We start from the raw sequence: 22,706 nt of genomic DNA, 5'->3' as shown, positions 1-22,706 counted from the left end.
AAATTTTCCTATTAAATCAGAAATGCCCTGATCTTTGTTTGTAAATGGTGGTAAAACACCCAGGACCCACTGAATTAAAATCCATTATTTCATTTGTAAGGAATATGGTCTATGCAAACTGAGAATTATAAATAAATTGTTTTGTAAATTGTCTTGTGAAAGTTTAGTGTTACATGAATATGCAACTCTCGATTTTGTGACATGACATATACGACTCATTTATAGCACTCAGATAATATATATCTGGGGGTAAAATCAACAAAAGCATGCAGTAAACTTAACATTTATTCCCGTAAACAATTCATATGGACATCTCAAAAACTTCTTATTTTCTTTTTGATTAATTTTAATAGAAGAAAACACAGAAAGACATTTCAAATTGGGAATACTTTTTTATAATCCTTTATATAAATATAAGCACTTCTCACAATTAAAAAACATCATAGAAATTAACAGTAAGAAATAATACCAGACTTAAAAAATATGGCCACAATACAATTATTTTTAACAATTTGAAGAAACGCTTTAGTTCTTAAGAGCAAGAAAACAGTTTATTTTAAAATATGAATTTGAAAAAAAATGTTTATCTATGAATAAGCAGATATTTTGAATGCAGCCTTTAATATTTTTGTTCTCACCAGCAAACACGAATGCCGATATGACACTGGTTATATACAATTACATGCTCTGTCTTGTATATCTCATTGTCCGTTCTTCAGAATGTTCACTAATTCTTTTGACTCTTGCAGTTCCTGGAATAGATAGATAAACATATTTGGGTAACTCTTGTGTTTTGTAAACTTTATCTGAAAATAAGCTACGAACCATTTTCATGGATTTTATTTTCAAAAAATAGAATACTGTTTAAATATCATTTTGATCAAGTCAAGGGTCATAACTCTTATAAGACCACGCAAAATGTCACACAAATTGCACATGCCCAAATTCCACTGTTGACCAACAAATCTATAAAGTTTCATGAGTGTAGTTGCAAACCATTTGGAGTTAATGCACCACAATATTTTTCTGACCAATTTTTACTATGTAAATGGCCATAACTATTGTAAGACCATGTCACAAAAATTGCTGATACACAATTTCCACATGCTGACCAAAGTTTCATGAGTGTTAGTGCAATACTCTTGCTTTGGTGCAATATTTGACACAGGAATTTCTGACCATTTTTCGCTATCTCAAGGGCCAGAACAATTTTTAGACGGCTGGACCAAGTGAAATGCCACACAAATATCTGGTGCCCAACTTCCCATACTAATAAACAATACTGTAAAGTTTCAGGAGAGTAAGTGCAAAATTATGCAGCTAACTGTGACACAAGATTTTGTGACGTTTATAACAGACTTGTTCAACTCCTAATTGGGGGTATAATGCAAAACTTAAGTGTTAAAAAGGTTTGTAAAGAATTTCACATTGCAGGAAAGAATATGCCATCCTCAAAATACAAAGAAGTTTAAGCACAGGGGTGGTATTAAAAAAATCAAAAGTTAACTTCATTTGATTTCAACTATATTCTTGGTCAAATCAAAATAAAAGTATAAGGGTTTTCAAATGTTGAGCAAGATACTTAATATAGGAAAATTACATAAGTTTGAAAATGACTTAAGATGTTTTATGCCCAGCAGAAGTGTAGCTTGAAGATAGCAACAGCAAACCATTAAATACCAACACTGATAGCAGATGATAGCTGACAAAACTTCAGAGAAGGATATAGTAAACCCTGTGTGTCTGTCATGCTATGCATTCAGAAGAGGAACCTTTAATCTAGAATGAAAACATTCATACCTTGATAATATCCAGCCCCCCGACCAGCTCCCCCTTCACATACAACTGGGGATATGTGGGCCAGTTGGAGAAAGTCTTCAGGCCTTGGCGTACTTCATCATCTCCCAGTATGTCAAATGTGCTGTACTCTACACTGTAAACAAAATAAGTTTCTATGCATAGAATGTCAAAAGTGTAAATAGACAGTGGAATCTAAGCATTGAATGTTTTAAAAATTAAAAGTGTTTGTGGTATCTATGCATGAATGTCAAAGTTGTAATAAGGCAGTGGAATCTTAGCATTGAATATAAAATTTGAAATTAGACTGTATAATCTAACCATTGAATGTCAAAATTGTAATTGAGTTTCAGCATTGAATGTCAAAAGTCCTAATTAAACCGTTATCTCCTAGCATTGAATGTCAAAAACTCTAATAAGATGGTGGAATCTTAGAATTGAATGTAAAAAATGTAATTAGACAGTGGAATCTTAGCATTGAATGTCACAGTTGTAATTAGACAGTGGAATCTAAGCATTGAATGTCACAGTTGTAATTAGACAGTGGAATCTTAGCATTGAATGTCACAGTTGTAATTAGACAGTGGAATCTAATAATTGAATGTCACAGTTGTAATTTGACAGTGGAATCTAATAATTGAATGTCACAGTTGTAATTTGACAGTGGAATCTAATCATTGAATGTGACAGTTGTAAACAGACAGTGGAATCTAAGCATTGTATGTCACAGTTGTAATTAGACAGTGGAATCTAAGCATTGAATGTCACAGTTGTAATTAGACAGTGGAATCTAAGCATTGAATGTCACAGTTGTAATTAGACAGTGGAATCTAATAATTGAATGTCACAGTTGTAATTTGACAGTGGAATCTAATCATTGAATGTGACAGTTGTAAACAGACAGTGGAATCTAAGCAATGTATGTCAATTGAGATATTGGAGTCTAAGTATTGAATGTCAAAAGCTGTAATTAGACAGTGGAGTCTTAGCATTGAATGTCAAAAGCTGTAGTATTTAGACAGTGGAGTCTTATTTTGTAAATATGTATTGAAATTCAAGCATTGAATGTCAAAATTGTATTATCTATCTGTAAGTGTTATACCCTGATTCATTCAATATGGCAATGGTCTGTTTGCTGAAACCACATCTAGGTGCGGCCCGGTCTCCCTTCATAAACAACATCACTGGAGCTTGGTTGATGAGGCCCTTCAACCTGGTATAGAACAGATATGAATATTAATTACTGTTTACTGAATCTACAATGTGGTGCAGTTCTTGAACAACATCACTGAGGCCTGGTTAATGAGTCCCTTCCTCCTAGCATATAACAACTATGAATATGAAGTACTGTTGACAGGGGTCACATGAACAACATCACTGAGGCCTGGTTGGTGAGGCCCTTCAACCTGGTATATAACAAATATGAATATTAAGTACTGTTGACAGGGGTCACATGAACAACATCACTGGCGCCTGGTTGGTGAGGCCCTTCAACCTGGTATATAACAAATATGAATATTAAGTACTGTTCACAGGGGTCACATGAACAACATCACTGGCGCCTGGTTGGTGAGGCCCTTCAACCTGGTATATAACAAATATGAATATTAAGTCCTGTTGACAGGGGTCACATGAACAACAACACTGGCGCCTGGTTGGTGAGGCCCTTCAACCTGGTATATAACAAATATGAATATTAAGTACTGTTGACAGGGGTCACATGAACAACAACACTGGCGCCTGGTTGGTGAGGCCCTTCAACCTGGTATATAACAAATATGAATATTAAGTACTGTTGACAGGGGTCACATGAACAAAATCACTGAGGCCTGGTTGGTGAGGCATGTCAACCTGGTTTATAACAGATATGATTATTAAGTTCTGTTGACAGAGGCCATATTGTGGTGGAGTTCTCTCTCCCTTCATGAATTCACCACAAGTGCCTTGTTGATGAGGCCTTCAACCCAGTACTTTACAGATATAAATATAAAGTATTGTTTACAGGGGCCACATCGAGGAGCGGCCCTGTCTTCCTTCATGAACATCACTGGCACATGGTTGATGAGGTCCTTCCTCTTGGCATATAAAGGGTATATTATGTAATGTTGACATATGATTAAGGAATGGTCTAATCTACCTGCATGAATAACATCACAGGGGCCTGGTTTATGAGGCCCTTCGACCTTGTATGTAATAGGTATGGAACATACGATTTATGAGGCTGAAACATTTTTTTGGTATCAAGTAATCAGTGTGTTTAAGGCTTATTCTGAACACAATAGCTTAAAGACAAAAGAAAGTGTCAGCACATTAAAAAAAACACCAACATGCCGGTTGTGGTGTTACCCCACCCACTTGTCAACAAATCACCTCAAACACACCATCACCCAAGGACCCCCAATCCACCTGTTGTCAGGTTACCCAACCCACCTGTCATCAAGTGACTGTTGCTGCGGTAGCTGCAACTTTAGTTCGCCACTCTCAGCCAGCTCCTTGACGATATCTAGTCCGCCAAGTAACTCCCCCTTGCTGTACAGTTGCGGGTACGTTGGCCAGTTAGAGAATGTCTTCAGGCCTGTACGATATACAAAATACAGGGTAGAAAACATATGATTTATATCAAATATGCCACTCACTTACAAACATCTTTATGAGTTAACTTCTTACATACTCATTTACTTTTTTACTAAAGCATTAAGACATTTTCTATGTATGAAGATTTTTTTTTACATTTTTAACTGATTTAAGAGGACGTCCAAGATTGTTTGTTTTACATAGACAGAGTAAATGCAGACACTACTTTAGCTTCTATATTTGACTTGACTTTCTACATGAAATAGACACTTTTACATACCAGTACCTATATCTCATTGTTGGAAATCCAATCACATAGATCAAACCCACAACCTCGGTTTACTCTAGTTCCATTAACATTTATTATCTTTACTTACGTACATCCCAAAAGTCTTTGGATAAACAAGTCTGAATTCTAATATAAATGCTTGGAATACAAATATAAACAAGCCTCGCTTTATAAATAAAACTGCAATCCCTTGAGGACACTGGGACCCGAGTTGATACCTTGAGTTATCCGATTTTTTTCACGACCCAAGTTTCCAATTTAGTCTGTTATGAAAAGTCTCATAATGTTGTTTTTTTAAATTTGGAGGTGTCATACCAATTGTATACTTCAGCACCAGTCATGTATTGCGTTGCGAAAATTCCTCGTATGTTCTAAGGCTCCCAATTACTAAACGTGAATATGTAAAAAAAACAGTTTTCAAATGACCACCTGTTCGAATAATTGCAGTTTAACTGAAAAATCCAGTAGTTGAGCAAACAAGGAAAGCACATTGCCAGAGCAGGACTTGCAGGATTGTGCATATTGCATCCAGTTTAGCTAATGAAAGTGAACAAGTTTACCTGGTAGACAACCCTGGTAAATTTTGAATTGGAAAAATGAGCATAAACTGCGAAAGACGCATGTGTTGTAAGCAATGTCATACATCAGTAAGTACGATTCAATGTGTCGTACACAAAGATGTCAATTTCATGTAAGTTTTTGACAATTTTCTTTTTTTCTTGCAATTGTATCATCTGGTGTCTAGCCCCTTTAAGATTTAAATACATCATTTTGAAGCATAACAAACAGAGCCAATATAGTTAAGACCTTGTAATGTATATGTAAACATACAAACCTTGTCTAACTTCTTCATCAGCTAGAATGTTGAAGGAGCCGTACTTGACATTGTTTTCATTCAAGATCTGTATGATCTGCTTACTGAATCCTACAAAAACAAAGCCAAAGATGCATTCATATTAAAGTATAGATTTTGTTTATTGAAAATGTAGAGAACAAGTCCGGTCATTTGTTTCATTGGTGACATAAGGCCGCAGTCCAAAAGAAACCATTTTACACAACATGAAACAAATACAAGATATGCTGTGTCAAGGGAAGGCATCAAAACCACTTATGATATATTAAACAGGATTACTTCCCTTTGACTATTAATGCTCAATAAAAGATGGTAACATAAATCAATTTGTAGCGGTTTCGTGGTCTATAGGTTACAAACTTGACTGTCAATCCAGGAGTCACAGGTTCAATTCCCCACCACACCACTAAAAAATACTTATCGTCTTCCGGGCGAGATGTTAAATGGGTGTTAAATGGGCGTCCTGTGTGACAGTGCTATACACTGGTGCACGTCCAAGAACCAGGGGCCGTGATTATGAACACTCTCAAGTCTAGACTCAGCCTCAGAAAAGCATTTTTTTTAAAGGAAGAAAAAATCATATTTAATTCATTTCTTTTACAAAAATAGGTAAATTTTAGTAAAATATTCAAATAGCAATATCTTTCAGCAAATTTTACTATCAATGCTCTGATAAAAGGAAAATTACAATGAAATGAAGTTTTGCAATAATGTGTTTTGAGTCTGAACTCAGACTTGAGACTGTTCGTAATCACTGCCCCAGGGTATCTCTAACCAGGGTTACATTCTGTCTGTGCTTACCTTAAATGACTATTAGTCTTATCTGGCAAGACCCGAGTGCGAGTATAAATACCCCCGTAAGCGTACACACCCAAGTTAATTTGTGTATTTTTTTTAAAAAAACCATACATATGAATACCTTATTATACTTGTAATAATCATAATTATCTTAACAAAGTTTACAGAATTTGATAGAACTTTATTAATAAGATTTGGGTGATATTCAACTGCATTAGGTTGCATGTTCAATACCAGGCCATGTCATTCAAAAAGATGTTTAAAAATATAAGGGTTAAACAGAGCAGTTTGGAGACTGTCTCACTGGTATTAATCCAGGAGACTAGTATCCCATCTATCACTGCTTCACACGAGGCATGTTAAAGCTTCATTCTCACAGATTGATCGTTTTGCCTATGAATGAGCTAACAGTTTTTGATCTTTATGTTCAAAAATTGATGTTTCATGACTTAAAGCATTCCTAAAGCTTTATGAAAAGTGAAATTTTCGGCAGTTTATTAAAGAATTGAGATCTGTTCTAAAGTGAGTTATCTTATATGACTGAATTTAAGTTACTTAAAGGTATGCCAAAATGAGCTACCCGGAAATTCGAAAAAAAAAATCATAAAAAAGTTATCAAAACAAGCGGTCTGCGGGAAAGCAGCTTTAAAGCATTGAGCAATGAATTCTAAATACAAGCTCATACCGCATCTTGGTTCAGCTGGAATGCCCTTCATGAATAACATGACATCTTCAGCATTGATCAATCTCTTCAGCTTAGCATTCAGGTCCTGAAGGAGAATCAATTCAATTCAGCAAACATTTAATGTGACATTTCTTTCTACATTAAAGAACATGTTCTTGAATCAAAAATCTAAAATTAACATGTTTTTTCATTATCACTAAATTTTACAATGTTTTTTGAATACCTGAGTTTTCATAAATTTAAAGAATTAAAAAAAAATGCAAATGATTTAGAATGCTGTTTAGAATGGCAGTTAATGTGGTAATACCTATATCAGGGTAGCTGTTGTAGCAAAAAATAAATATAAAATGGTCAAATTTTAACATGATCACTCAACCAATGCTGATTTTTTAAGAAATTACCAAGAAAAAATATACACTAAAAATAGTGAAGGATCAGGAGGAAAACATAAGGTGGTACTCTTTAGTTGAAAACAAAATAATTTATTTTTACACCTAAATGGGTACTTTTGGAAAAACTTACCAAACTATTTTTTTATGGTGGCCACATTATGGCATCAAACATGGCATTGTTTATATCTCAGCTTTGGCATACAATTTCATTAAACGACCAAGACATTGGGCTGATAGTTCAGAACATTGTCAAAGTTAACAACATGATTTAATCATTAACGAGATCTTTATTGACATTTAAAAAGATATAATTGATGATGTATTCATCTATCTTTTCTGTTTAAATAAAACAAGAAAAGCTCAAACAGTTGTCTCATATCTTATAGTGTATCCATTAAACTTCCAGAGCAGTCAAGATTCACAAGTAAACACCAATGATGTTAACAATGTTGTTACCTTTACAGCTGCACTCTCACAGCTTGAGCATTTTGACAACTTTTTTTTTATTTTTTGTCTTGAAACGAGCCAATTTTTGCGAAAATCCATGGAAACCAGATATATATATGACTGCTGACAAAAAAGTAGATCACAGATTTTTATATTTAAAATTGATGTTTTATGCATTTTTCTTAAACCGTTAGTAACATTTTAAGCCAAAAACATTAATTTTCGAACGGAAATATGAACTTCTGCGATCTGATCTTTTGTCAGCAGTCTTTTATTATTGGTTTGCAGATATTAATTATTTAAGCAAAAATATTCTCTTTCCAAGATAAAAAATAAAAAAGTTGTAAAAATGGTAAATCTGAGAGAGTGCAGTTTTTACAAAGTTCTGAGCAATCAGCCTATTGTCACATAGTGTAGTACAATCATACCTCTTTTGGTGCGTCTGGAATTTGGGGCACATCAACCCCAGTCTGTGAGCCAAGCAGTTTAACCTTCTTTGTCAGCTCAGCCGCATTCGCCCCATCCAGTCTGTCTACCTTTTTCCCATTCTGCACGAATATAAAAAGAGTGTTTTATTATATATTTCAGTGTTTAAACACATGTGTGTGCATCTTTATATATAATAATTAAGAAAGTTATATGCAAAATAATTAGAACAAGCAGAAAAAATCACCTCTAAAAAATTCAGTGGTTCTAGGCTTTGTAAGATAATTTTACAAGGTGAACAATGTAGCAAATGTTAATTTCCTCACTAAAGTCTATGTGTGAATACAAGCTGCATTAACAAAGAGTGAAACGGCAGTTATTTACCATTTATCTAAATAAAAAAGGCATATCCTGGTATTGTCGAAAGTAACATGTTCATGGCAGATTGTTTGAAAATTACATGTATGTGTCTGTCAAAAATAAGAAAAATTAATAAGGCCTAAAAATAATACATTTGGTATGGGATCCCAACCATACCTACGGATTTTATTTTTTTTAATTGCTGCTCACTTTGTAGTTGAAAACCTTAAATGCTTATACTGAAGATAACTTTAACACCATTAACCGATGATGAAAATGACATTCCTATAAAGCCTAATAAAAAAGCCTACCTAACCTACCTATTTTTGAAAAGGATGTAACCCTATTAAACCATACAATTTTTTTTAGGCCTAAGAAGTTGGTGATAATGTTATTATTTTTCTACCAAACAAGACTTTGTTGTGAACTGACTATTTATATATATGTTTATATTTTTTAAGAAACTGTTATATACCGGTAACATGGTAAAGACATGTGACAGTGCTATACACTGGCGCACGTTAAAGAACCAGGGTAGCTCTAACCAGAGTTACATTCTGTGTGTGCACTATGCTCCAAAAACCTTAAATGACTAACAATCTTAACGGAGCACTCGCCGAATGGGCAAGGCCTGAGTGCCAGTATAAATAAGCTTACATACACACACACCAAGACAATAAACATTTCTGTTTGTCTCTCTGTCCTGTTATGTCTCATGGTACTGAATTAATCTGTGCATTATAGTGTACAGTGTTGTATAGCAATTGTTATTTATAAGCACCATGCATTTTTATGAGTTTTTGAAGAAGTTTTTTCTATAAAACTATACCCTGATGAAAATGAATGTTGGAACAGCAGAAATCTCAAACTCCTCAGAGATCTCAGGAACATCCTCTGCCTCCACCTACAACAGGAAACTCAAGTTTAACAACATTTGGTTTAACTTTGAAAATTCCAAAATGTGCTTTAAAGCTGCACTCTCACGGATTATCTGATTCGACAACTATTTATTTTTTTTGTCTCAGAATCAGCTGATTTTGGTATCAGTGCTTTCAATTCAGTCAAATAAGATAACTCACAATAGAACAGATATTTTGAAAACTGCCAAAATGTGCATTTTTCTCAAAGCATAAATAATGCTTTAAGCCATAACACATCCAATTTTTGAATGCAAATATTGAAAACTGCAAACTAATCTTTTTACCAGCACTCATATATCACCGCACGGTTTTCAGATATTTACGCAAAATTAGGGTCATTCAAAGACATTTTTTTTTTAAAGCTGTCAAAATAATCAGTCTGTGAGAAAGCAGCTTTAAGGTAAATGTTAACATGTACAAACACCCAATGACTTACTTAGAGCATAGTTGTACTGACTTAAATGTATGCTCTATGGCAGCAGATGGCTTATGAACTTGGTTATCAATGGTCCAGTTTTGAAAAAATGTCATCATTGTCTTCATTTATGTATTTTTTTAATAAGTTACAAAAATTTGGTCAACTTATACCAGATACAGTATCAACAATACAGCGATCTAAATGGTTCGAGCTACAATATTTTCTCGGCCTCACTGGTTCACTCCCTCATTTTATGCACAACTGGTACTATAGCAAAGATGTTTCCCAGATTTCTAAAATAATCCTCAACAATGTACCTTGATAAAGCTGACTGTTGAATTTTGTTGATCCTTTGCCAACTCCACCATAACTTCGTCCATCTGGGTACACTGTGGAGCCCATGTTGCAGCGAAGTGAACTACACTCAACTTCCTACAATGTCACAAATATATCTGTGTACAATAATATCAATTTAACAGTGATTTAACATTAATATCACTTATAAGGATAGGAAATAAGTCTTATCTCATATTTAAATTCTTATTCTAAATGAAAAGCTGAGCATGAGTGTAGAATGCATCAGCTCCCAACGTGGGTTGGGGCAGATTGACAATGTTGTCACTGAAATCTGAAAAACACCAATTTTTACCATGAATGGGTACCAACATTTTTCAAAATTCTGAACAAGCTCTGCTTTAAAAAATCCAGAATAAGAGCAAGTTAGTAAAGCATTTTACCAGTTCAGGGCTAAATAGTGTGTGCTGAATTAGACCACAAAATATAAAACACTACTTACCCCCAAGGTTATGTTTTTTAAGCTGTCAACACTTGAATCTTCACTTTAAGTTCAAAGCTATGACAGTAACCCCAACCTTTTTGGCTTTAATATTACTGCAAGTTTAGCCTTCTTGAAGTTGTTTTATGTTATTAGTTCAGTAAAACTATCAAAAAAGCCTTTAATCATTTAGATCATGTTACCTTGCAAAGGCTAATACTAGATGTTGTTCTAAATTTTGATTCCAAAAGCAAATTTTAGTTGCACTTCATCAAGTTCATGATTAACTGTTTCACAAAAATGGATATTTAAAATTATGATTAGATCATCTAAAACAAATAAGCATGCCTATTACTAACATATAAAAGTACAACAACATTTAAATGTCTTTATTGTGTTATAAATATTGGTTTTTACCCTTTTTAAGTTTTTGTGTCCGAAATAGTAGTCATTCCGATTTTATAGCCTCATATTCAACCTCTTAAATGACGGACATTATTGTAATATTACATAACATGTCAGTAAATAGGTGATTTGTTTAAATTTATCGATATGTTTTAAGAGCTTACCCCACATTCTCTTTAATTGCTGCCCGAAAGCCTGATACGTCCGGAATTTCTTTCACAGCGGCCATGATGAAGGAGCGCTTAACAGTTTGCGTCGGCAGCAGTTGACGGCAGACAACAGTTTACTTATTTGAGAGACCTGTATTGGTTTGACAAGGAATCACGAATGTCTTTGCCTTGGAGTAGGATTTGATATTGGTCCAAGGTCAAACGTTGTGAACAAATGATTTGAAAATAATCTGTAACCAGTGCTTATTTAACAACCAAATTGGAATTAATCCTTTAATAAAATGTTCTACATTTCATTTCAATACATACTCGGGCCATTTCACCAGGGATAAGTTTGTCTACTGATTATGAAAAGCGAGTAACCGACATATCAATATGTCGAGAAAATTAAGTAATGTTCAATAATGCTTTTCTTACCGTGCTACAGCAAGTTTATTAATAAAGACATTGGAAGTCACACAGAACCTTGTTGCACTGTGCTTTCATGGCTATGTGCACCGTGTTTTGAAAAAAATGAAAAAGGTATTATATTAAGATTAAAAATAAACTTTTGAAAAGTTTTTTTCCAGGACTGCCAAAGCAATTATTCTTAATGACTGATCTGGCCATATCTCAATATAAAATAATTCACAGCCAGTTTCCCACATACCAAACTGTGATGTAGGAACCAAACCCGATTTTCCACGTATACATAATGCCATGGTCCGCAACCTGCTGATCGAAGGTACACATCCCCATCTTCAACACCCGTTCTTACTGGGCAGTGGTCCGTTGCCGTTCATCCTGTACAGAAATGCCCTTAGAGAGCCGCATTTCAACATCAAGGCTCTCCTCATAAAGTGACACGTTGACACCCGTTTATTAGTTCTAATGGCGTGCTTCGTTGGCAGATTGGCGGCGTCAAACTCATCGATCTATGGTATCGAATAATTTTGGTTAGGTTTTACATATAATGATATAACTTGGTACATAGGAAGGGTTTAAGGAGACCTTTCATGGGATTGCATTTGGTGGTCCCTGGGGTAAAGGTCAAGGCCACTGCTTACCTACGAAAGCTCTTGTTTGGTATAAATGATACGCACTGCGACTCCATTATATTCCTCCAGCTACCAGCGGCGCTGACCACCACCGGTTGCGTCGAGGGCTTCAAGAGCAGCTTGGCCGAGTATAGAATCGGGGATTCGTGCGTTTAACTTCAAACCAGTACTGTAGAAAGTTGCGGGCATAACAGCATTCCTGTAAATACACCTCGCACGAGGGTTAAAGAAGATCTGCAAGTTTTCGTCTTCATGTATATTCATGAATTTATTGAATTTACGAAAGAAATCAAAGTATTCAATTTGACAAAAACAAATAATATAAATAAAACGATAAAAAACAGATTTGTTTTAAATCTGACGCCAGCAGGATTCTAGGCCGGGTAATCGGGATTTTCATTCGAAGACCATATATCACTTCACTATTGTTGTCAGAGAGTTATTGTTGTTGTTGTTTTAATGTAATATCTGAACACAACTTATAACGTCGGTGGAGTTCGACAACATTGAAACGGAAAAGTGAAGATTTAAATGTTTGTTTTTTGTGCTTGGAAAATTGAGCATACTGTAACGACCTATACGAAGTCAAGGCAAAACTTCTTTCAAGTCAGGGAAGATGTTGAAATACAACGAACACCGAGTTGAATATTTAACGGTTTATATTGTATTCTTTAACTTTGAATCATAAATATTAAACACAATGTGTAGTCAATAGATACATGTATCAGTTTAAGTTGCATGGGCTCTCTAGTTTTCTATATTTGTCAACTATTAATTATCTTTTGTTAAAACAACTTGTTATAAATATTAAAGTAATGTCAAAGTACTAGACTAATAGATCAGATTTACGGGTGTTTTCTAACCCAAACGAGCTATTTGACATCAAAAACCCAGCTCAAACATACGAGGGTAACCTTACCCAAAACGAGCTATCCGACGTCAAAGATCAAGCTGTTGATCCCGAAATGAACGCTGTTTATATAGAGAACCATATATGCCCACGTGATCAAAACTGACCAATGGCGGCCGGACCGGTCAAACATCCAACCAATCACCGGAGGACCGGAGGAACGCTGACCAATCACCAAAGGACCGGAGGACCGCCCTGACAGAACAGAAGGACCGGTAGGGCGGTACTCACAGTGCCCACCGGGCGGTCCGGCAGCCATGACAGTTTGTTTACAATATTAAAAATACAAATTCAAGACATAAAATCAAGCAGTAGCAAAGTGGCTCAAATATAAATGATTATTGTAGGACAACTACTAATAAATAATGTTTATCTAATTACGAAGATTATGAAACAGTCAAATACATTCAACACGTAAATGTAAAGTGGGTGGAGAACCCCCCTTGTATATACATAGCAACAGGAATTATATGATTGGATGGAATTTAAACAGACATGACCTAAGGTAAGTGCAACTTTATAAAACATATCATATATAGTCTTTAAATATATCTCAGTATTGTATATTAGTTCCACAGAAAGATGGCAAGTACATGTCCAGGTGAGTAACCTGCATAATGACAGGGTCATTACAATACTCTATTAGAATTTCATTTAAGCTATCATTTTTGTCGGCAAATTCTGCTATAAGGTAGTTTGGTATTAAGAAGCGTTCAAGAGACCCAATTCAATAACTACACTGGTAAAAGCGGCGAGTGGGACTTAAAAGCTGTACTCTCACCGCTTGACCGTTTTACACTTTGTTTGTCTTGGAAAAGGCCATTTTTTTTAAAGCAATGATATAAAAAGGCTGACTAAAGATGAGATCACATTTGTTTTATATTTATGGTCGATAATTGATGTTTTACGGCTTAAAACGTTTCTAATTTAGTATTTTTTCGGTCACTTTTCGAAAAGTGGAGATTATGTTCCATTGAAAGTTATCTTGTATGAATGAGTTGTATTTCTTTTCCTTGCAGTGAAGTATAACCCGTGAAAGTGCAAACACTTATTTCAAACGGGGTCCCTTTTTTGCTGAAGGGATAGCACACAGAAGAGACAGTGGTGGGATACAAGAAAGTCCGGGTGCGATACCCTAGCTTTTTTCGAAGAGACCCCTTAGTTCTTTTACTTGCTCGGTGTAAAGCACTGATACACGAGGTTCAACTTTCGTGGGTTAAACCAGTACTGGGAACGCCACTTTTCCAAGCATTACCCTTTAATTGCCGAGCGCCGGGTAAGAGAGCTATATGTACCAACTTTTAACGTCTTTGGGTATGACGCGGCCAAAGATCGAACTTATGACCTCCCGATTCGTAGGCGCACAGCCTTAACCACTGGGCCACGTAAATGGTTGAAGGCATTGATGCCAAAATAAGCTGATGCTGTGACAAACAATTAAAAAAATCTCAAAACTGTCAACCTGTGGGAGTGCAGCTTTAAATGTTGATTTTTTATAAAAAAAAAATTGGGGGGGGGGCGGGGGGGGTTAGCATGATCAAACGTGTGTAAATTGATATCAAAGATCCATGATTAAACTACATGAAACCATCTAACGTACGGAGCGTTTAAAATGGATTATTTATCAGAAATTGCAGGAGTTCTTATAAAAAAACATTAATATCGTTATTCAATTTTTATTCAATATTTAAGCGTAAGATACTTCCCTGGTTGCGATTTTACGCAATTACGCTCAAAAAGATGTGTATACTATACGTCAACAATATCGCCAACTATAAAATCCCATTGAATTACATCTGATGATCAACGATATAACTTTTTTGAAAAAAAAATAATGAGTGCTGGTTCCTGACATGTCTGAAAAAAATAGGGAGGGACCCTGAGAGAGACATTTGACAAATCGTGTTCTAAGCCACACACTTTCGTACCCCTTATTTAATTAATTTGTATCAAAGTGGCCGTACTATTTTATTTTCTTAAAAGGTAAGTGAGTCGGTCCTTTTGGTATACCTTTTCAGGGACGCCTATACCTCTCTTATTTCATTTCTTGGCCTACAAATCAAGAAAAAATGAAAAAGTGCAATTGAAAGAGTAGTCCTTTTTTTCCATGAACGCATTGTATGCGACGTTTCCGGTTTCGTATTCGACTATGTATGATGCTATATTATAGACGATTTTACAGGGAACAATAATATTAATTTTATGCGCGCTCGTTTTAATCCATAAATTGTAAAAGGTAAACACCGTTTTTCGGAACTAAACAAGATAGCCCCGATATTAGCACACATCAATTTTATGTATTTATTTCAATTATACATATTATATCACATAAACTTAATTCATTCACATCATTATGGTTATAACAGTTATTCTTGAGATTCATCGACGTATGGCAATCAGTAAGTTCGCTGCATTGCACTTGTAAGGAATCAAATTTAAGCAATGTGCATGGCTACGAAGGCGTCGCGGTCTGGGCAGTTCTCAATACCCCAGTTTCCACCCTGGTTCCCGTTTCCCTGAGACAGACTCAGTGCTCTGGATTGGTTCCCGGCTTGGTGACCTGTTTGGGCTGGATTTCGCTGGAAGATGGGCGAATGGCCGGCCGTCACGTCAAGGCGAATGTCTGACATGTCGGGACGATAGCCGAAGTTGTAACGTTGGTTACGGTTTCTGCAATAAAGGTAAACGCCGAAAAATTAGAAATGGACACTGTAGCGATACAGTAAAATTCTGACAGCATATAAGAGGCATAGTGAAATTCTGACAGTAGCTCCGAAAAATATTAAGAGTTCAAGTAAAATTCTGACAGAAGCTAAAAAAGATGATAAGATACAAAATAAAATGCTGTCAGAAGCTCAAAAAGGTTACAAGAGATATAGTTAAATAGAACAACAGCGCAAAATACTTTTAGGAGACATAGTAAAAATTCTGACAGTAGCGCAGAAAGGGTGTAACAGTCAAAGTAAAATTCTGGCAGAAGCTCAAAAAGATTATACGAGACATACATGTAGTTAAATTCTGACAACAACGCAGAAATCTTACAGCGATAGATAGTAAACTTATGATCAATCAGTTGATAAAACGCGGAACACTCTGAACAGTATATTACAATTGTATTAAAGTTGTAAATATACTACAAATACACGAAACAGAACAGCATCCATATGGGTCGTCTTCATTTTTTGTTTAAATACAGTTTAGCGGTTTGGTTGAATGGCTAATCACTCGTTGCTAGATAATATTGCAATACGTCATATATACGAGTGGTAATGTCAGACCAACCTGATGCAAATCTTCTTGTTACAGGAACCAACTTTTGTAATTTTCACCATCTTTGTACCCGTTTCTGGCAGTTTGACTAGATTATGTGAGGCAATCAGCTGAAAAACAACAAAAATGCACATTTTATAGCTGAAAATGCATATATGTCAGTCCTATGGCGCAATATCGCAAAAAGGGTATTATAAGACACGTTCGATGTTTTTCATTTTCATGTATTCACATTATGCAAAATAACCCTTCTGAGATTTGTGTGTGTAAGCTTATTTATACTCGCACTCGGGCCTTGCTCATTCGGCGAGTGCTCCGATAAGATTGTTAGTCATTTTAGATTGTTGGAGCATAGTGTACAGACAGCTGTAACCCTGGTTAGAGCTACCCTGGTTCTTTAACGTGCACCAGTGTATCCACTATCATACGGGATCCCATTTAATGTCTCTCCCGGAAAACGATTACAATTTAGTGGTGTTGCAGGGCATCGAACCTGCGACCCCTGGATTGACAGTGTAGTGTGTTCTACTAGACCACGAATCCTCCACTTCAGAGATTTTGGTCAATGTTTTGATTTTATAGCACTACCAACCAATTGATAAATGGAGAGTAAATACCATATTTAGGTTTTAGGCCAATAGTTATGGAAGGGTGGTGCCAAGGGTAGCACCCTTCTGCCCTAGTGGAGACCAGCATTGTCACCCTTCTGCTTTTATAGAATTAAATGTTAAATATTTCTTTTGTTCTTGATTGAAAATTATAATATGATTATAAATACGCACTTAACATAGTTTTGACTGTTGAAACCTAAAACTAATTTAATTTAAAAAAATACCATTTTTGTGAGTCAAAATCTTAACAGCCACATACAAGGTGACCTTAATCCCCTATTCCTCTCGAAGCACCCACCTGGCGAAAATCGTAGCATATGAAATGCTACGGGATTAGCTCATTGTTTATAAAATGCACTTTTTAAATACGAAATTAAATGTGACAAATTATTAGGGGTGCTTAAAAACAAAGATACAGACAGTCGCAACCCTTCATTAAATGTTGATAATTGGTTATAATTGGTATTCACGGGATGTTATCAATGTATTGTTGTAACGTAATAGTATCTGTCATGGTTGTATAGGTCCTTGTGGCCTTGTGGTTCTAACATTGAGCATCACTCCTAATTAATTTACAAATGTCATATCAATATTAAACATCTGAATTGAATAAACTTTAGGTTGCATATTCATGTAAAATCCACGCAATAAAAATGGAACATTTTTTTTATTTTCAATTTAGTAATTCCTGAAATTTCCAGAATTCCTTGAACTTTTAAATCCGGTAACATCACCAACCGTATCAGAAAGGCAGTGAATATAATCTCACAATCATATTATCATTTCTTCAATTATTAAAAATCGTATTTATAAAGCACAAAACTTACCTTAAATATTTTCAACATATGAACATTAACGTGTTAGTCCTTGTTGATGTATCAGCTGGCAAGCGCGTGGAACGGATAGACTGCTCTTCTTCTCCAACTTATCCGGTGAATATTCAACGATATAATAACTAAACCAGTCCAATAGTTATTTACAAAACGCAGTTAACAGAGCGTTTCAATCGTTCCGCATGCGCACACAACATGCAGCGACAGTCGGATGTTTCCGTAATTAACCGAAATGTTGCGAATGCATTTAATGATATTACTTAAATTATAAGGTTACATTTAAGTTCGGCACCGTGGCACTGTTTGAACCAACGCAAAACATAACTGAATAGCCTGTTAAGATTTTCCACAGGAGAACAATGACACATAACAAAGGCGGTTTCAGGTTTTGATGTCCGGAGGTGGGGCTTCGTTTAAAGCTGCACTCTCACAGATCGAACGTTTTGACAACTTTATTTAAATTATTTTGCTTTTGTCTTGGAACGAGCCAATTTTTGCGAAAATTCATGGAAACCAGTGATATAAGACTGCTGACAAAAATAGATCGCAGATTTTGATATTTAAGTCCAAAAATTAAATGTTATGCATTTTTCTAAAACTGTTGAGTAACATGCAGTTTAAGCCATAAAACATTAATTTTCGAACGGTAATATGCAAATCCGCCATCTGATCTGTTGTCAGCAATCTTTTATCATTGGTTTGCAGAAACTAACACAAATTTGCTCTTTCCAAGACAAAAAATAACTTGAAAAAGTTGTAAGAAACGATAAAACCACGAGAGTGCAGCTTTTTTAAGGGCATTACTCATGCGCCCCTTTCCCCACGAATACCCAAAATAAGCTGTAAACAAGTGAATGGGGGAGGGGGTCTTCTCCCTTATTTTGGGTAGGCTTATATGAGTATAAAACGGCAGTTCTGCGGTTGATCTAGCTGCTGAAGGGCTGAAACCATTTCGGCGGTGGGATCAGTGGGGGAGACTTGAACCCGCACTGGGGATGAATTCTTAAAGCATACTACCGTAATAGTAAAACTGGAGTTTATATCAAAGTCGAATAAACAAATAAACAGGTTACAAACAAAGTAACAACCGTATACAATCAGTGAACATTTTTAATAAGTTTTTTTGGTTCCTGACGCTATTAGATCAGCGAAAATTTGGTAAAATTCATGCAACTAATTTGACCTGAAATGTGCATTTGCACAAAGTATAGGGTCGCGAACCCCAGTGAATCATTCCCTGACTCCAGTAGTGCTTTATTATACATTCAATTATGTATATGGGTTAAGGACAAACTAAAGTACATTCATATTATATTCCGTATCAGTTCAAATTGCCACTTAAACGTACTGGGCATAGAACCCGTGCCAAAAGACTCGTTATATAAGGTTTATCAAAAGAGTAGATTAAAGGGGTTTTGTGCAGCGTTCAAGAGTTCTTCATCAACACGTCAAACCAGTCCACATACTTTACCATAGATAAACGACATGGTGTAGGTTAAAACCACCCATGGACAAAACCACCCATGGACAAAACCACCCATGGACAAAACCACCCATGGACAAAACCTCTCATGGCCAAAATCTCCCATGGACAAAACCTTCCATGTATTTTTAATAGGTGGACAAAACCTCCTACATCATTTGACAGCGTGAACAAAAACATCCCAGATCATTTTGACAAGGCGAACAAAACATCCCAAATCATTTGAGCCCAGTACTAGTTAAGAAACAATCATTAAAGTTTAGAAATATTTTGTGAAAAACCACCGACATTAATAGGATCTAATAGGTCCAGGAAGGGGATGATTACACCATCAAGTCAAAATGGTCTGGGATGTTTTGTCCACATTATGAAATTTATGTTGGAGGTATGGTCTACCTAGTCAAAAATGACAGAGGTTTATCCATGGGAAGTATTATTATCAGTATAAGTATTAGTATTATGCTACCGCTGCCGCTGCTGCTGCTGCTGCTGATGATGATGATGGTGCATTCGTTTAGTTCGGGCGGATCCAGGATTTGACGTAAGAGGGGGAGGGACTTGGGGGCGTAACATTTTGACTTACGCCTCTCCCTCCGAACCGAAATTTATCCTGTTGGCAGGTGTTTTTTTTAACAATTTCCAGTGAGAAATATGCATTTCGGGCGTATTTTAATCCTTTTTGTCTCTATAGAATACTGAAATAAAAAGTTAACATGGACTTCTTTTTTTTTTTGGGGGGGGGGGGTGTGTGCCCACCCCCTTGATCCGCTAGTGGCATTAATAGTCACGTTCGTAGGTTTATATTTCAACTATACCACATCCATGTACATTGTATAGTTGGTTAGTCATCAATCAAGACAAACTACTCACATAGTTACGTAAGATAACGTGTGTCGTATAACCTGTAACGCGAGGGAAACGACTAGGTACGTTGCGTGTGTTAAATGTGTATACGTATTTGAGCACGTTTCTATCTCATGCTGGTGGCCGCCATGCACCATAACACGTTTCACCTTTTACTAGAACAACAACCGGAATTCAAATGAAATCCTATGAAAATTATTCGAAAAGTGGTAAAATGAAGGAAACAATAGTTGACGTATTGCTTTTACACTATGTGATCTCAACACTAGAGTTTATTTTTTTCTCTTCATCAAATGTGTTTTAAATGTTTACAAACTAGAAATGTATGTATACAGTTGAATACAGGATATAGTTTTTGCCCCACCTCCTGCCTTTATCGCAAAACAACGGTCTCAGTTTTTTTAGCCCCCAGTCGATAAATATGTTTTATATACTCGGCCAGTTTTGCACAATTTGAAATGATGGAAAAAATATCCATGTTTTATCCCTTAAAAAAAAGTTTAACTCAAGATATCACGATTTTATTTCGTTATTGTATCAGTGCCCGTAACATTTGGCTTGCGATCCCCTCTCCTCACCGAAGTTTATTAATTTGATTCAAGTGTTGGCAAGTGGGGGGGGGGGTTGTTTGAGGGTACTCCCCAAAGAAATTTTAACGATCCCCAGTCAAAAAAAGTGCATTTCGAGCGTATTTTTTGTCCTCTATACTGAAATGAATAGTAAGCTTGGGCGATTTGGGGGGTGGGGGTGGGGGCTTGGTGTGCCCCCCCATATGGATCCGCAAGAGGCATATATTGTCGCGTTCACTGGTTTTCATAACAACTAAATCACATCCATGCACATTTATATAGTTAGTCATCAATCAAGACAAACAACGCATATAAACATACGATTACGTTACGTATATAACAACTAACGGGAGGACAACGACCCGGTAAGTTTCCTGTCACGGTATGGTGTATACATGCGTTCGAGCACGTTTCTAGCTCATGCTGGTGGCCGCCATGTACCGAAATGCACCAGTCAATTGTAACCACGCCCCCCCAGGTCCGGGGATATACTGGGGATAGCCGGGGTAAAGGACCGTGTTTTAAGTTTTCAGGTGGCCCCGCAGGGCCGGGTGACCGCGGTGGTTTTGTCTTAGCGCCAAATTTAGTGGAGATTGGACCTTATATAGAGTCTCTGGGGTGCGGGGGCATTTGGCCGGGGTTTTACCATTAGTTCGTCCCCGCAGGGCCGGGATTTTACCCGAGGTTGGCTGGACCGAAAGTCAAAATCCCCGCTATTCCCCGGACCGGGGGGGGGGGGGGCGTGGTTACAATTGACTGGTGCATTACACGTTTCACCTTTTACTAAAACAGCAACAGAAATTAAAATGAAATCCTATGAAAATTATTCGAAAACTGGTAAAATGAATGAAATAATAAGAAGACATATCGCTTTAAAAGTTTATAAAAAACTTTAATTTTTACGTTTTTCGGGAAAGGGCAAATTTTGCGTGAATGTCTAAAAATCATTGATATTATAAAACTGCTGACTAAAGATCAGATCGCAGTTTTAATCATTCTCATTCATCAGAGGTTTGATAGTGATAAATCTAATTCAGATGTACGAGAATGAGTTTTCATAGTCTCACGTTTGCAATTTATTGTTTTATGGCTAAAAACGTTTCAATAGCTTTAAAGCTGCATTCACACAGGTTCAACGTTTGACAACTTATTTATTTTTTGTCTTGGAACAAGCCATTTTTTTTTTATAAAATCCATTGAATCCAGTTAGATAAGACTGCTGACAAAAAATTAGATCGCAGATTTTTTAAGTTCAAAAATTGATGTTTTATGCATTTTCTTTCAACGTTATTAACGGTTTAGGCCATAAAACATTAAATTTCGAACTGAAGTATGAAAATCTTCGATCTGATTTTTTGTCAGCAATCTTACATCATTTGTTTGTAGATATTTACGCAAAAATGTGCTCATTCAAAGACAAAAAATATAAAAAGTTGTAAAAATGGTAAATCTGTGAGAGTGCAGCTTTAAGCATAAAACTAGTTAATATGAAAACCTGCGATCTGATCTAGACATTTACGCAAAAAATGACTGATTCTAAGACGAAAAATTAAAAAGCTGTCAAAACGGTCAATCTGTGAGAGTGCAGCATTTAAATGAAATCCTAAAAAATAAATATAAAAAAGGTAAAATTAAGGAAGCTTATTACTTTTACAGTATGTACACACTAGTTTTTTTCTCTACATAAAATGCTTTTTAAATGAAAACAAACAAGTAATGTTTCCACATGATACAGATGCCCCACCGTTCCTGCCTTTGTCGCAAAAGCAAGGGTCTTTATTTCGCCCTTAGCCGATGAATGCGCATTAAAATTGCCAGTT

General features: G+C 35.9%; 2 protein-coding genes across 2 annotated transcripts; both read right to left on the bottom strand.

Annotated features, from left to right (window-relative positions):
• Positions 1 to 272: 272 nt before the first annotated feature.
• On the bottom strand, positions 273 to 11,403 carry LOC128211806 (glutaredoxin-3-like). The gene is made up of 10 exons (XM_052916878.1): positions 11,304 to 11,403; positions 10,277 to 10,391; positions 9,451 to 9,525; positions 8,264 to 8,383; positions 6,997 to 7,081; positions 5,496 to 5,585; positions 4,228 to 4,372; positions 2,900 to 3,010; positions 1,801 to 1,933; positions 273 to 752 (listed from the first exon to the last, which is right to left on the bottom strand). The coding sequence occupies exons 1-10, from the start codon at positions 11,366 to 11,368 to the stop codon at positions 702 to 704; spliced, it is 990 nt and encodes a 329-aa protein (XP_052772838.1). The 5' UTR covers positions 11,369 to 11,403; the 3' UTR covers positions 273 to 701.
• Positions 11,404 to 15,543: 4,140 nt separating this feature from the next.
• LOC128211811 (uncharacterized) lies at positions 15,544 to 18,118 on the bottom strand. Its single transcript, XM_052916885.1, has 3 exons — positions 17,965 to 18,118; positions 16,539 to 16,636; positions 15,544 to 15,926 (listed from the first exon to the last, which is right to left on the bottom strand). The coding sequence occupies exons 1-3, from the start codon at positions 17,980 to 17,982 to the stop codon at positions 15,692 to 15,694; spliced, it is 351 nt and encodes a 116-aa protein (XP_052772845.1). The 5' UTR covers positions 17,983 to 18,118; the 3' UTR covers positions 15,544 to 15,691.
• Between the last annotated feature and the right edge of the window lie 4,588 nt (positions 18,119 to 22,706).

Source organism: Mya arenaria, chromosome 12, assembly GCF_026914265.1.
Source record: "Mya arenaria isolate MELC-2E11 chromosome 12, ASM2691426v1".
NCBI classification, from domain to species: domain Eukaryota; kingdom Metazoa; phylum Mollusca; class Bivalvia; order Myida; family Myidae; genus Mya; species Mya arenaria.
This window is presented reverse-complemented; position numbering and strand designations above follow the sequence as displayed.

What these genes read in the sequence shown, in the direction of transcription:
- LOC128211806 (XM_052916878.1), bottom strand. Translation starts at nt 11,368, where the DNA reads ATGGCCGCTGTGAAAGAAATTCCGGACGTATCAGGCTTTCGGGCAGCA. An exon ending in GCCATATTGAATGAATCAGG is followed by an intron (nt 1,934 to 2,899) that starts GTATAACACTTA and finishes TTTTGTTTACAG; the next exon opens with TGTAGAGTACAGCACATTTG. An exon ending in GGGGGCTGGATATTATCAAG is followed by an intron (nt 753 to 1,800) that starts GTATGAATGTTT and finishes TATCTATTCCAG; the next exon opens with GAACTGCAAGAGTCAAAAGA.
- LOC128211811 (XM_052916885.1), bottom strand. An exon ending in AACAAGAAGATTTGCATCAG is followed by an intron (nt 15,927 to 16,538) that starts GTTGGTCTGACA and finishes CCTTTATTGCAG; the next exon opens with AAACCGTAACCAACGTTACA.